This window comes from Nansenia antarctica (genome assembly GCF_963989245.1).
Source record: "Nansenia antarctica genome assembly, chromosome: 5".
Taxonomy (NCBI): domain Eukaryota; kingdom Metazoa; phylum Chordata; class Actinopteri; order Argentiniformes; family Microstomatidae; genus Nansenia; species Nansenia antarctica.
Genome location: NC_137690.1, coordinates 36,455,193 through 36,470,847, shown reverse-complemented (window position 1 = coordinate 36,470,847; position 15,655 = coordinate 36,455,193). Strand labels below are relative to the sequence as shown.

General features: G+C 44.2%; 2 protein-coding genes across 2 annotated transcripts in view; both read left to right on the top strand.

The window, feature by feature from the left end:
• mthfd2l (methylenetetrahydrofolate dehydrogenase (NADP+ dependent) 2 like) overlaps positions 1-2,806 on the top strand; it is a gene marked incomplete at both ends in the record, with an annotated part of 27,326 nt that extends 24,520 nt beyond the window's left edge. Inside the window, 2 exons of the mRNA XM_080531137.1 lie at positions 2,289-2,414; positions 2,691-2,806. Coding sequence (XP_080387263.1) covers positions 2,289-2,414; positions 2,691-2,806 — 242 coding nt within the window. The remainder of the gene's footprint in view (positions 1-2,288; positions 2,415-2,690) is intronic.
• Positions 2,807-8,633: 5,827 nt separating this feature from the next.
• epgn (epithelial mitogen homolog (mouse)) lies at positions 8,634-11,519 on the top strand (the record flags this gene model as incomplete). The annotated part of the gene is made up of 4 exons (XM_080531598.1): positions 8,634-8,643; positions 9,556-9,673; positions 9,880-10,032; positions 11,465-11,519. The coding sequence occupies 4 exons, from the start codon at positions 8,634-8,636 to the stop codon at positions 11,517-11,519; spliced, it is 336 nt and encodes a 111-aa protein (XP_080387724.1).
• Positions 11,520-15,655: the final 4,136 nt, after the last annotated feature.

Below are 15,655 nucleotides of genomic sequence, written 5' to 3'. Positions count from 1 at the left end.
GTTAGCATGGGGAACTAAAGCCTTATGAATTAGCATGGGGAGCGACAGCTCTAGGAGTTAGCATAGGGAGCTAAAGCCTCAGGAGTTAGCAATGGGGGGGAGCTAGGAGTTAGCATGGGGAACTAAAGCACTAGGAGTTAGCATGGGGAGCTAAAGCCTCAGGAGTTAGCATGGGGAACTAAAGCGCTAGGAGTTAGCATGGGGAACTAAAGCCCTAGGAGTTAGCATGGGGAACTAAAGCACTAGGAGTTAGCATGGGGAACTAAAGCGCAAGGAGTTAGCATGGGGAACTAAAGCGCTAGGAGTTAGCATGGGGAGCTAAAGCCTTAGGACCCGTGTCTCAAACTGCCGGCCCCCCGTCCCCCTCCCTCTGGCCTGCAACATGATGAAAAAATATATAATATAATCCATTAAAAAAAAAAAAACTTTCTAGTTTCATACCAATTGAAGCTACCCCATCATAAACAATTGAAATTAAAACACAATTCTATTGAACAGGTGCTTGAAAATGCACAGGCAGCTTTTGATTAGAGAGTTTGCGTTCGCTGCTTTCTCTGCGTCATTTGATGTTTGACAGTGAACAACTAAGATGTCTCTTTCCAAAACGAAAAAAAAAAAAAAAGTGGATCATGAACACGGACAGTTTCAAGACAGATGGACATGACAGTATGTTGCAGTATGTTGCAGTTGAAGCAAGTTGTGTTGTGAGTGAATTAATCGTGAAAGCAGGAAAGCCATTCACCGAAGGACAGTTTCTGAAGGATTGCATGTCTGCAAGTCGCTGATATTCTATGTCCAGAAAAGAAGAGCTTGAGCTTGAAAAAAATATATCTCTGTCGCCAAACACAGTGGCAGAGCGGATTAGCGGGTTATCAAGTGACATTTATGATTAGTTACGCAACAAAAGCTAGAGCTTTCACTGCATATTCTGTGGCATTGACAAAAGCACAGACAAAACCAACAATGCTCAGCTAGCCTTTTTCTTCAGGGGCATTAATGACCAATTCAAAGAGTTGCTCAGTTTGTGTCCAATGCGCAGCCATACCACAGGCAAGGATATATTTCACCAGCTGTGCGATGCAATTGAGTGTGCTGGTTTGCCATGGAACAGACTGGTAGGCATTACTACTGATGGAGCCCCATCCATGACAGGCAAAAGACGGACTGGTATGTCTGTGTAAATGTATCAATGACATCAGGTCCAGGAGTTTACACCACCGCCAGTTCCGGGCCTTTTTAGAAGAAATTGAGTCAGCATATGGTGATGTACTTTACATTAGGTACATAATGAATAATGAGGTATAATGAATAGAAATAGATATTGAAGTATTGAAAAAAGATTTGTTCTATACATGTAACGTATACCTGTAACGAATGTTACAGGTATAGAAACTGCTGTTGTTTGATGAAATATGATGAAAATATGTTGATTTGATTTATTATTTTACAAATAAAAGTCAGCAATACTCACAGCCTCAGGTTTTGGTGAACGTCACAAACCACATGACAAAGAAGAAACATCCACACACAACAATAAATAACAGAAATAGAAGCAGAAATACTCAGTTCGGAGTACCAGTGGTAACTACACAAATCTAATGCGTATGATGTGTTGGCCCACGCTCTCTTTGTTTTGGCCCGCCAATGGCATTTGACTAATGCGAGGAATAAAACTGGGGTTAAATGTGTCGATACTAGGCCTACCGGTAAATTCTATGACCGTTTGTGAACAGGTGCTGTCCTGGATTGTCAAGAAAAACAATTTTATAAAAATGTATTATATTATTATTATTATTATTATTATTATTATTATTATTATTATATTATTTCCCAAAAAGAGTGGGAACCCTGCAATGGTGGCATGTCTGGTGGGGTATGTGTGTGCATCAGAGCTGTGTGTAAGCTGTCTATACAGACTAGGGTTTTAGAACATTAAAAACATTTTCAAAATGAAAGAAGTGATACTTTTAACCTCTCATCATCTTTAAGCCAGAAGAGTCGGTCATGCATGTCATTTATATTTGCTGCAGGGCAAGCGGATCATCTAACCATGAGTCATCGCAAGAAAAGTAATCTCTGCTCGGACCAGGGGCCATTGGCCGTCATAATGCTAGAAGTCATAATTTTTTAAATATACAGTAGAGAAACTGAACAGGGTGATGGAGAGGTTTCAGGAGAGACAGTTAAGGTGTAGCCTGAAGAGATGGAGGTCTTCAGTCTACGGCGGAAGATAGGGAGTAACTCTGCAGTCACACATATAAGAACATGGGTTTGTGGATGTGCTCCAGGTGTTCCAGGGTTGATCACTGCAGACATGGTCAAGGTGGGGGCAGCGGTGATCGACGTGGGCATCAACCGCGTAAAGGACCACAGCACCGGGAGGGTCCGCCTGGTGGGAGATGTGGACTTCGAGGGTAAATCAGCTGAAATCACCAAACTGTATGAGTTTGAATTCTGTCCATTCAGGAAAAGGATGGAAAGTTTCAGTCAAGACTTGAAATGTATCTTCTTTCTTTTTTTGGTATTGTTACTATATTTCAGTTTGTCACTGTATTAACCCCTCAATGACCACTATTCTGTAATGACCACCCACACACAGGCTAACATTACTAAATTGTGTTACGATTGCCAGGAAGTTTTGATATGCTTGTCTTGATTGGTGTATTAACTGACCTGTCCATCCTCTCTAGGGGTGAAGGAGAAGGCGGGCTTCATCACTCCAGTCCCAGGAGGGGTGGGGCCAATGACTGTCGCCATGTTGATGAAGAATACTGTGACTGCTGCCAGAAATGCACTGACACACTAAAACATGCACACACACAGACACACACACACACATACACACACACACACACACACACCCACACACACACCTTGTCCCCAGGCTATTGCTCACAGCACATACAGTATAAGCCTGGAATGACAACGACTCAGGCCTGGCCTTCGTGGGAATCACACGGCTGCAAGGCTTGGCTCAGGATCAGACACGTGTGTTGAGCACTGGGGGGGTGTTGTGTGTTGAGCACTGGGGGGGTGTTGTGGGTATTTGGTAAAGGAAGGCCAAGTTTGTAGCATTGGTCCATCAGATCTTCTGAGCATTTTTGGTCAGAAGTATCTAGGAGCAAGATTGCACGCACGCGCACACACACACACACACACACACACACACACACACACACACACACACACACACACACATTCACTTACACTAACAGTACATACTCATTTTCAGGAAAACACACACAAATAAACACATTCATTATGCACCAACACACACTCCATATGTCCTGGGATGCTTGCTTGTTGCTTTATTTAACGTTGACAGTTTGTTTTTTCATATTTAAGTTGATTTTTTAGATTTTTATTTTTTTCTACTGAATCTGTTTGTGTTTTGTTCAAAGTATTGAATATTCCAGATTGTTTGACTGGAAAAAGGGAGAAAATAAAAATAGGTTTTATGTTGTATAAGTCCATAGCCTACTGTTTTACTATCTTATATAAGTGCCCTACATATGTTATGCACCTTCTTTGCTGTGTTACAGAGGCCAATGTGAAAGTATCACTGCCACAATACCCCCACTGTCTTGTGTATTTATCGGAACTTCTGCTTTTTCACTTCATGAACCATCTAGGTAGGCATTGTCGACAGTGTATAGTATACGGTATACTATACGGTAATACTCTCCAGGTTTACAAAGCCTTTCAACTAGTAAAAAGTTTGCGTTCGTTATTTATAGAGGAATACAATTAAGTCATCCTTCACTGAAATATCTTAACTCAGGGGTGACCAGCCTGATTAGCCGGGAGCTGGTAGATGTAGGCTTTTTGCTCCAACCAAGCAGTAAAATCAGATTCAACCAAGCAAAAACTGGTGTTACTACTACTGGGAAACTAACGCCTGCGCTCCCACTGACCCACAGCAGATAAGAGGGATACCTATGTCTTATACCTCTTCCTTTTTAGTCCTAAATTGCAATCCCTCTGGAAAGTAGCGGGTGCAAAGTCGGCACTTACGCAAACGCTAAAGAAACCTGGCCACGAATCAACAGGATCCCAATGTGAACACCCTCTTTCCCCTGAACCCAAACTCACTTTCACAACAGCTGCCTTGAGCCAACATTGTTCTGCTTTGATGTAACACTCTAATGAAAGACACGGTACTGGCATGCTTCATTAAAACCTGTGATCTCCAGAGGCTTGCGTGAGCTCACAGACTTCCAACGAAAAGCCGTCACACACCTCTATCCTCATCCCCCGGGGTGAATACCTGCCCCCACCACCTAGGCCAGGCGGCTGTCTCTGCATGCAGGTAACCGGGGGGAACAGGACAGGAAATGATGCGCAAGCGTCAGTGGACCATGCCATTTTGGGGAAAGGAAATACTTATTTTCGCTAAATTCCAAGCATGCGATTGGCTGTGCAAGTCATGACAGGGATGCGTCGAAGGTGTAGGCCTATAAAAATGTGCCACTTTCACTGCACTGCACGCACAACTGAAAGGGAGACACCTAAAGGACTTATTGTCATCAAACTGTCCTCTAACACCCAGAGAAAGACCACACGATGTCAACACTAAGACAGACCGACTGCCTGCAGAAGGGTGAGTATCCTGCTACTTTGTGCTATGTACTGTATGTAGAACTTACAGAAAGAAGTTGCTCTTAACATCACTGGTGTACTCCAAATACAATCTAATACAATCAATCATACAGTGTGCACAGGATATAGATGAAGACGAGCAACCTCCCAACAGTCAACAATGTAGTGTAAATAAAGTGATAGGGATCAAAGAGAATAATAACAAATACACTAGGCAAAAAGTAAATAACTCCTCTAGCCAACTAATGTATAGCCACAGTTGGTTGGCTAATATATACTGTAGCCAATGGACACATTATTTATCAATATCATATATTTGGGCATATTGTGTACTGTATATGGCTTCAACCCAGACACTGCACATGTGTACATCCAGATCTTAGTTGTGATTCAATAGCGGTTAGTTAGCTTGTTGGGTTGAGTGGAAGTGAACAGTGAGTGTCAATGGGGAAGAATATACCTGTAGCCTACTTTCACATGACTAGGGACGGGAATCGGCTCCAGTTGAGAACCGGTAACAAATTGTTCGATGCATCGGAATCGTATGCCTCCGAGGTTATCTATTCCTCTTATCGATGCCGGCATGTTTTGTGCATGCACTGACAGTTGCGCATTGCAAAAACATGTGCGTCATGATGACGTCAAACTCTGAAACTTGCAACAAGGAGTGATGGCGGAGTCTAGGAAGAGACAGAGAAACGTGGCCTCATTTCACAAAGAAACAACATTGCTACTTGTAAAATTATAATTTCAAGTAAGGGTGGAAACACCAGCAATATGTTAAAACATCTTTCGACATGGGCTAAAATTACAGGAATATCATGTTAATGCAAATAATAGCACCACGCAGGCAGGCTTAGCAGATTTTTTAGTAATAGCAAGATTTACTCAAATGTTAGCTTTGTACATTATGAGGACGTTTTGCCTCCCACATTGTTTATGGTCCCGGCATACCATCTAGAGCAGTGTTTCCCAACCGGGGGTACGCGGACCCCTAGGGGTACGTGAGGGGATTGCAGGGGGTACGTGGAAAGATTTGGAATTATAATTTATTTCCCCTTCCAAAAAAATAAATAAATATACAAGTCATTTCATAAACCTGTTGTTAAAATGGTACGCTGCAACTTAAGTTCCTCCCCGACAGGTGAGGACTGTAACACAAGTGGTAGTCACGTCACATTTAAATCATGTTCACGATCATTTTCGCGCGCAAGTCAGCTAGGCCTGTCAGTTGGCAACCTACCGCAAAGATGGCCAGATGGTTAAAACGACCAGCTACAGTAACGGTCAAGAAAACTGAGGCAAAAAAGAAAAAAGGACCCCGCTATTATCTGGAAACATATGTTTTGTGGGGATTTACATGTACACCGGCTGATCCACCACAGCCACAGTGCTTTTTCTGCTGCGAAGTCCTGGCTAATAATTCAATGAAGCCATCCAATTTACAGCGACACCAGAGCACCAAACACCTAGCAACTGTTGGTAAAACTGACGACTTTTTCAAGCGAAAACTGTCAGAGTTCAAGTCAAGTCAGGCTACACTGAAGGAAGCGGCAAGTGTGTCAAGCAAAGCACTGGAGGCGTCCTATGCAGTTTCATTACTGGTGGCTAAGTAAAAAAAAAAAAAATTCAATCACCGAAGATCTGATTTTGCCTGCCGCTATGATTTTGGCTAAAACTATGCTGGACAAGAAAGCAGCTGACGCGTTCAAGTTGGTACCATTATCAAACAATACCGTCTCCCGTCGGATTGATGATATGTCCATAAATATTGTCGGACAAGTGGTGGATAAAATGAAGCAAGCAGGTCAGTTCGCTTTGCAATTAGATGAAATGACCTAGGTTAGTGGGGAGGCTCAGCTGCTGGCTTTTGTGCGTTATAAAGAAGAGTCTGACATAAATGAGCATATCTTGTTTTGCAAGACGCTGCCAGGAAAGACAACTGGCGAGGGAATATTTTAGATTATTGACAGCTTCTTCAAAGACAACGATCTGGAGTGGAAATCCTACAGTCACATCTGTACCGATGGAGCGGCAGCAATGACGGGTAAGGTGCTTGCTTGGGCGTGTGATGAAGGTGAACCCCGAAATTAAGTGGATGCACTGTATTATTCACCGGGAGGCACTCGCCAGCAAAAGGATGAGCCCCGAGTTAAGTGCAGTTATGGATGACGCAGTTAAGGTGATTAACTTAATTCAGTCCCGGCCAATGAACCACAGATTGTTTCAAACTCTTTGTCATGGCAGCGGGTCAGAGCATGAGCAGCTACTGCTTCACACAGACGTTCGCTGGCTGTCTCGTGGCAGTGTGTGTGTGTGTGTGATGAATGAATTAACCATTGAGGTGTTTGGTGGCACATGTATTGGCCAATTAGCTCATGTAGTCTAATTTTGAATGGCAGTGTTTTGAAATGGCAAACATGTGACTTTATGTCAGATTGTTGTGTCTTAGGCAGAGAACCGTGTTAAGTGCATTTAAAAAGTGCAATTTTGAATAGCAAAATGTGTGTAAAGCAGAACATGTGTTTAGAGTTTTGGAGACTTGAGAAGAGGTTTTGCTCTCTGTGTGTGTCAGTTTAAATAATTGTGCTATGCATGTCATTTTATTGTGTTAGCAATTGGAAAAAACTGTAATAGAACACATGTGCTGTGGACAGATAGGCTAGTTAAAAGTCCCAGTGCTGTTATACTGTATATCGGCACTCATGGAATGCCTCTTGTCCAATCAAATTACTTGGTCGGAACTAACTGTTGTATAATAAATGTTATATTTGCAAGTTAGTGTTTAATTGAACATATTTGGAAATAATCAACACGCATGAGTGAGGGGGTACTTCTGGCATGGCAAAACAGCTCAAGGGGTACACAAGACAAAAAAGGTTGGGAACCACTGATCTAGAGGCCTGAGTTGACCAATGGGGAGGGACATGCATGTGCAGGAAATCCGCTTGTCATTATTCATCTTCTGAATCTGTCATCATCTCCCCGACACAAAATGCGTTGTCTTCTAGAGGCTTGCTGACATTAGCTGTCTGCATTAGCTATAGAGATGGATTTCATTAGCTATAGAGATGGATTTCAGGGACGCTTAGGTGGCGTAACAGGTTAAGCGTCGACCACCTTCCCGGTTCGATTCTGGACGTGGACATATCCTGCATGTCATCCCTTCTCTCTCTCTCACCCATCTTTCAATATGAGTGGGACGCCCCCACTCAGAAAAAATTACTTAAAAGAAAAAAGAGAGGGATTTCAATGTATAGAGAGTGCAATTCCCACCTTCATTCTGAGCCTCACCTACCCAAACTCGTCATTGTTGTCTGTCTGTAGATTTGTTTCTCCCTTCTCGAAGTTCTCAAAAGCTGGATCCATTATGTTCACAAGCACCTAATTCGCTTGATACTACATAGTAGAGACTACAGACTGGGGCGGCTGTGGCTCAGGAGGTAGAGCCGGTGTCTAATGATCGCAAGGTCTGCAGTTTGGCGGTTGAAACCCTGGCTGGCCACATGTCGAGGTGTCCTTGAGCAAGGCACCAAACCCCTGATTGCTCCAGGGTCGCCGTCTACGGCAGACCCCTTGCCTAGAGCATAAAATATCAAATTCCAACAATTGACTGACAAGTCGATTAAAAAAAAAAACTATTATTATTACATACCAAGAAAATGACTCTATAGAAAAAGGCTCTATAGGCTTTATACAACAGTGATATGACAAATGACATAATACTAAGCAACAAAACAACTTAAAGAGCTGATATCCCACACTGAACACCAATGTAGAACATGAGTGTGTTAAAACCCAAGTGAGACTTGAAGCCAGGATTTTAGAGCTGGAAATCTGACACCTGGGACATTATGAATCACAGCTTGATGCCATATTTCACTCCCCTTCTTATTCCAGCTATCTCCTTATTGGCCACAGTGCTGATACTGGCACAGTCCGCAGTGACACAGTCTGCAGAACCGTCAGACAACATTCATCTCACACCACCAATGAACACCACAGATCTATCAGGACCCACGGTGACAACGCTAATGGTCAATGGTGAGTGAGTTTACAATTACATTTACATTTTTGGCATTTAGCAGACGCCTTATTCCAAAGCGACTTACAATCAATACATTTGACTAAGCAAGTGAATCCTCAATCCACCAGTCGTAGCAGGAAGAATAATCCAGCTCAGGCCCGGGGCCATTGGCAGTCTCTGTGATAGAGGAAGATTTTTCCTTCTATCACCTTCATACCCAGCCATCACCTTGTCTCGAGACGTCTTAAGACACATTTGTCAATTAATTAAGACATCTTAAGACATCTCAAGACAAGGTGATGGCTGGGTATGTTCTTCTAAACTTTTTTTTATTTTTTAAAATAAAGACTCTGGAGAAACAGAGAAACAGTACAATGGGGGCAATAGAAGTTTAGGGGACACAGTAAAGGGGAAAAGCGGGTGTCTTCAGTAGACGCAGTGCTGGGGGGTAGTAGATGTCTCAGGAGGAGCAGTTAAGGTGTAACCTGAAGAGATGGGTCTTCAATCTCAGACGGAAGATGGGTTTCAAGCATTCATATTCTGATATTCCAAACAAGACACCTTTTCTCACAGGGGAACCTTTGAGAACATTACTACAGATATGGGGTATGAAATATGAAATATCTTGTGCCATCTTGGACACTGGTTCTGTTGGCTGAGCTGATAAGTTGGGAAATGGGAGATTTCTTCTAACTACTGATTAGGTCAGAATTGCCTGTTGTTGCTCTGGATAAAAGTGTCTGCTTTATTTATGTTGAGACAGTCATTTGAGCAAATCATCTTTTAATGCGAAAAGCTGCTTTCATATTTTCTAGTTAATTAATTTTAAAGCATGATGTGTCTGCAATATTGTGTAAATTAAGTGTTACGTTAATTCAGTTTTTTCCGGTGTTTTGTGTGTGTGTGTGTGTGTGTGCGTGTGTGTGTAGGAAGTGTGGAGGGGCCTCGTGTTCTAAGGATGCGAAGACCCTGCAAAGAAGAGGACGCCACCTACTGTGTGAATGGCCAGTGCATGTACCCCCCCGACAGTGATACCCCTGCCTGCATGTAAGACATGAGCTCTCACCTCAACACAGCACACACACGCACACACAAACATACCCACACTGACTTTCACATCAAAAACAAGACACAGGCAAAGTGAGACAAAATGAGTTAATTGACTCTTTGTGTGTGTGTGTGTGTGTGTGTATGTGTGTATGTGTGTGTGTGTGTGTGTGTGTGTGGGTGTGTGTGTGTGTGTGTGTGGATAGGTGTGAGCCCTCCTACGGTGGGTCTCGCTGTATGTTCATCCAACAGCCCTCCCTGACGAAGAGCAGTCATGAGGAGATCATTGGCATCAGTGTGGGTTTGTGTCTGCTGGTCTGCTGCCTCGCCATCCTGCTGTACTGCTGCCTCCGGAGAAGGTGAGCCAAACACAGCCAATCAGGGCCTGACACAGCAGGGGGCCATTCCACTAAAGGTGGATCAGTATAGCGGCGATTGAAATAAATGCGGCGATCAGGCAACTCGAGATTGGAATTCAAGCCTCAGGTGATTCCTCGAACGAGGATCAGGCTTGTGTGATGAGTGTTCACAGAAGACAGGCTTACAAATCTTCGATATGGGCACGTGCACGCAGACATAAAGAGCCCCGAAGAGTCGATCTGTCGAAATGAAGATACTCCACTCTGCAGGGGTCCTACATTTGCGCAGCATTCCGAATTATTGATTTTTATGAAGACGGAAAAATAAGATGTAAAATAGTGCAATACTGCCGCAATTAACAAGGCGAGGGAAATGGTTTGGCAAGAAATTGCTGACCGATTAAATGCGTAGGTCATACTAGCCTCAGTTATTGTTATATGTTCATATTTTAATAAATGAATATTTACTACTGTGGTGATATCAGCAGCAGGCTACAAACCGTCATATCGCCACAATGGCCTAGTGGTATCGACCGCTGCCATAGGATTTATTCGTCATTTTATATCGGTGGTTCAAATCCCTCTTCAGACGCACTTTTTACTGCATTTCGTTGTCTGAATCTAATCTAAGATCTCATCTAAAAAAGTATGTAGGCTATAAAATTATGGTGCAGGCTAATTTACAAGAACTGACACGATTACAATGGTGTTTGAAACCTTTGCATGAAATCTTCGGTTAAATGTAAAAAAAAAAAGAAAAAAGAATCACTTAGTCAAGTCTCGAACTCGCAACCTTTGGAACTCTAGCCAGCTGCCTTAACCACTGCGCCAGCCAGACCACTGTGATGACAGCAATGCAAGTTGAGACAATTACTTTTTTTTTTACACTCTTTTCTTTATTGATCTATCGATCTATCTATCACACTTTCAAAATATCAAGTTATCTATCACACAATCAAACTATCTATCGATCGATCACACTTTAAAAATATCAAATTATCTATCTATCACACAGTCAAACTATCTAATCTATCTATCTCGTGTGAAGTGGGAACTAATATTTCCTAAAAGACACATGAGGAACTGTCGTTCGGGGATGTAGTTTCCGCCTGTGAGCCTTTTTTGACGCACGTCTTACTTTAGCCTGTGTTTTAGCCTGGTCGCGACCAGGCTAATTATATCTGACTCAGAAGGAGCTCAACCAAGCAGCGAATTATTTGAGCCACATTGATGGAACCGAACGCAAGCTAACATTATCGAGGCTTAGAACTTTATCGAGGCTTAGAACTTTATCGAGCTTCGTGGAATAGCCCCCAGATGTTGTTATTGGAGTCGTTATTTCGTAGATTTCAGGTTTTATTTAAGTTACATTCACAAGCAGAGTATTGAAATATGTGCTCCCCTTACTGTGATATCTTTTTTTTTCTTTTAGATGTGACAAACCATCTCCACCGTATAAAACGTATGGCTCAGAGAACTCTGTTTGACCCTACTGGGTCATCATCATCATCAGCAGCAGCAACAGCAACATCATCATCAACAGCATCAACAATAACAACAACAATAACTGCCATCCTCATCAATATCATCATTAACAACATAACAATTATTCTCATCTTGTTCTGCTTCTCCTAAAACTCTGGTCTGCTGGTCTCTTTATAATGTCTTATAGTAACACATTTGTTGTATTTATTGACTGATCTAAAGTATGTTATTTAATGTGTATTTAATAGTTTTGTAATACATCTATGTATAAACTTATGTCAGCACTTAATATGTAGATTTTCAAACGTTACCATCAATACTGTAGTATGTTGGTCTATGGAAAGTGGTAGTATTGGAACTTTAAGTCTTAGTGACTTAATAAATGAATGAATGAATGGTCTTTATGAATGGTCTTTATTGTCATTGATATAGTACAGGTACCAAACAACGAAATTTGGGAGGGGGGGCTCCCCTGGTGCTAGGAAAAGAAAAAGAAAAAAAAGAAGAAGAAGGGAAAAGAGCTGGTTTACATAAATAAAGGCTATGTACACTATCCACTATACTATACTATACAAATAAAACACTGTGCTGTACTCTATGCTATGCTATACCTATTCTAACATTTCCTATTCTCTGAACCTTATGTACCCTAGGGTTGTCATATTGCACATAGTGTTATTGCACATTCATTTAAAGTGTCGCAGTTTGCAGGTTTGAAATGTACACAGTTGTGTTTCAGTATTACACTTGATTTCAATCTAGTAGCTGCCATCAATTTGTCTAGAATGTCCAGGGCCTAGAACCTAGGTCTTTGCTGTGTTCAGGGCCTGAATGGCCCTGGGGTAGAAGCTGAGCTTCAGTCTGTTTGTCCTTGCGAACATGGTCCTGAACCGCCTGTTCGAGGGCAGCCGAGCAAAGTGTTCGTACCCAGGGTGGGATGGGTCTCTGGAGATCTTGGAGGCCTTCCTGAGGCAGCGTGTGTTGTACAGCTCTTCCAGAGAGGGGAGGGGGGCGCCGGTGATGTTCTGGGCCGATCTCACGACTCTCTGTAGCGCATTCCTCTCTGCGGCTGTGCAGCTGGAGAACCAGATGCAGATGCAGTAGGTGAGGATGCTCTCCACTGCGCAGCGGTAGAAGGTCACCAGCATCTCCTGTCCGATGTGGTCTTTCCTGAGGACTCTCAGGAAGTAGAGCCGCTGTTGTGCCTTCTTGATGATGGCTGCTGTGTTGTTCTTCCAGGACAGGTCATCCTGTATGTGCACCCTCAGGAATCGGAGGGTTGAGACTCTCTCCACGCTCCCTCCATCGACGAGCAGGGGCTGGACCTCAGATTTTTTCCTCCTGAAGTCCAAGATGATTTCTTGGGTCTTTGACTGGTTCAGCAGCAGGTTGTTAACCTTGCACAGCTTGCTCAGCTGCTCTACCTCATCCCTGTACGCCGCCTCGTCCCCCCCCGAGATGCAGCCCACCACGGTGGTGTCGTCTGCAAACTTTACGATGGAGTTGCTGGGGTGGACGGGGGTGAAGTCGTAGGTGTAGAGGTTGTAGAGGATGGGGCTTAGCACGCAGCCCTGGGGGGACCCAGTGCTGAGTCTGAGGGCTGTGGAGGTGTGGGAGCCCACCCGCACCCTCTGGGGGCGGTCAGACAGGAAGTCCTTGATCCATGCACATATAGGGCCCTATTATGCACTTCATCAATAAGACGAGGCGGTAGATCTAAACTTAAGACGTGGAGGCGTGGTCAAGGCCACTTTGCTATTATGCGTGCTGTAGTGGGCGCCTAAAACCCGGCGCTAAGCAAAGAAATTAGTCATGGGTGTGTTTTGGGCGTCTTCTCAATCAACCCAATCAGCGTGCCAGGTGCCATTCCCTTTAAGAACCGGCTGCGTTGAGTCATTAGCGCTATGCTATTATGGAAGTCCTGAGAAGGAGGTCAGCGCGCTTCTCTGCCTCTCCCTTCTGAAATAAAGCATTTATACTGTGACCGTAATTGACGTCTTGCCGTGGAGCCACGTGCGTGTTCATGTGTGCCCACATGCATGCGCAAACCGCGGAGGCGCGCTCGTGTTTCAAAACGTGCATGAAGTCTAAACTTAAGAACTTTTCAAACCACTTCTTAGCGATAGGAGCAAAGTCAGATCGCATAATAGCAGGGGCGCCTAGTGCACTTCATTAACATATGAACACTCCCACAATGAGCAATATATGCACGGGAGTTTTACGTCTTATGTGTGGGCGCCTATCGACACCTGCATAATAGCAGTAGCGCGTATGAAGCGCATAATAAGGGTAGGTCTTAACCTGGCGGTGCGTCTTAATTAACACTTAAGACGGCAAGTTAAGAAGTGCATAATAGGGCCCATTGAGTGTGATAGTCCCAGGTCTAGTAGTTTGGTCACTAGCCTGTCTGGAAGGATGGTGTTGAAGGCAGAGCTGAAGTCCACAAAGAGCAGTCTCGCGTAGCTGTTTCCCCTCTCCAGGTGGGATAGAGTGGAGTGGAGTGGAGAGTCGTCGCGATGGCGTCCTCTGTGGACCTGTGGGCTCTGTAGGCGAACTGGTATGGATCCAGGTTGGGCGGGAGGCGTGTGACTATGTGGGCCCGGACTAGTTTCTCGAAGCACTTCATGATGATTGGTGTGAGTGCCACCGGGCGGTAGTCGTTTAGGCAGCTCACCGTGCTTTTCTTCGGGACTGGGATGATAGTTGAGGTTTTCAGGCAGGGTGGGATGGTGGCCTGGGACAGGGACTGGTTGAAGATGTTGGTAAAAACCCCGGCCAGCTGGTCGGCGCAGTCCCTCAGCACCCGTCCCAGGACGCCATCCGGCCCTGAGGCTTTCCTGGGGTCCACCGCCTTCAGCACGCGTCTCACTTCATGCTCTGTGAGGGTGAGGCTGCTGAGAGCTGGAGAGAGTGGTGTTTGTGTTGTGGTTACCTCCGTTCGCCCCTCGTCGAACCGGGCGTAGAAGGAGTTCAGCTTTTCCGCCAGCAGGGGGTCGTCCTCCGCGGCTGTGAGCCTGTTGGCTCTGAAGTTTGTCATGTGCTGAACCCCCTGCCACACCCGCCTGGAGTCGTTGCTCAGGAAGCATTCTCAGGGAAGTACAGCAGTGTGCCCTTCCCTGAGAAGGCGTTGTCCCTCTCCTTGAGCAGTTTTTGGACCTTCCCAGTCATCCATGGCTTCGTGTTGGGGTAGACCCGGACCCGTTTGTCCACGGTGGCTGAGTTGGTGCAGTTCACTATGTGGTTCAGAACCGACGACGTGAACTGTTCCAGGTCCTCATGCTCATATTCCTGCCATGAGGTGTCATTCAGGCAGATCTGCAGTGGAGCGGACCCTGCTGGCCAGGTTCTGACAGTCTTAGTGGTGATGGGAGCACTTTTCCTCATGGGAGTGTAGGCTGGGATCAGGTTCAAGATTCAATTCAAGTCATGAATGACGTGACCTATCCCTGATTCTCATGAAGGACGTTCTCCTTCCCAGATTGTTAGCATCCACATCTGTGGCTCTTAAGTGAAGAGAATTAACAGCTTCAGGTTTCTTGGCGTCCACATCACTAAGGATCTAACATGATCACTCCACACCCACACAGTCATTAAGTCGCACGCCAGTGTCTGTTTCTCCTCAGGTGACGGAGGAGATGTGGCATGTTCCTCCAGATCCTCCCAAACTTCTACAGGTGCATGACTGAGAGCATCCTGGCCAAGGCATCACTGCTCTGCCTCAGGCATTTCGTAGCATTTTATACTAGACTTGACTTGACTTGTAAGCTGAGAATAAGGCACGATCACCATGATACTTTGGAATTTCCAATTTAAAACACCTATCTTGTACCTACAACAGTTTACAAGGCCTCGCAAAAATAATGTCTATGTAGTTTACACAGAGGGGGATATATTTCAAAACATTACCTTATAGTTGAATAACCTTAGTGAACCACTGGTATATTAGCAATCACTATCTTATTTATATATTTTGTTGTCTTGCCCATTTAAAAAAAATAAATAATAATAATAATATATGATGATGCAGTCAATTAGCCCATGGCACCAGGGTCCATATGACATTGTTCCAAAAGGACGACCACTGCTACCAATTTATCCATAATAGGTTTGTTCATTTATAATCTGTGAATGGGCGTTG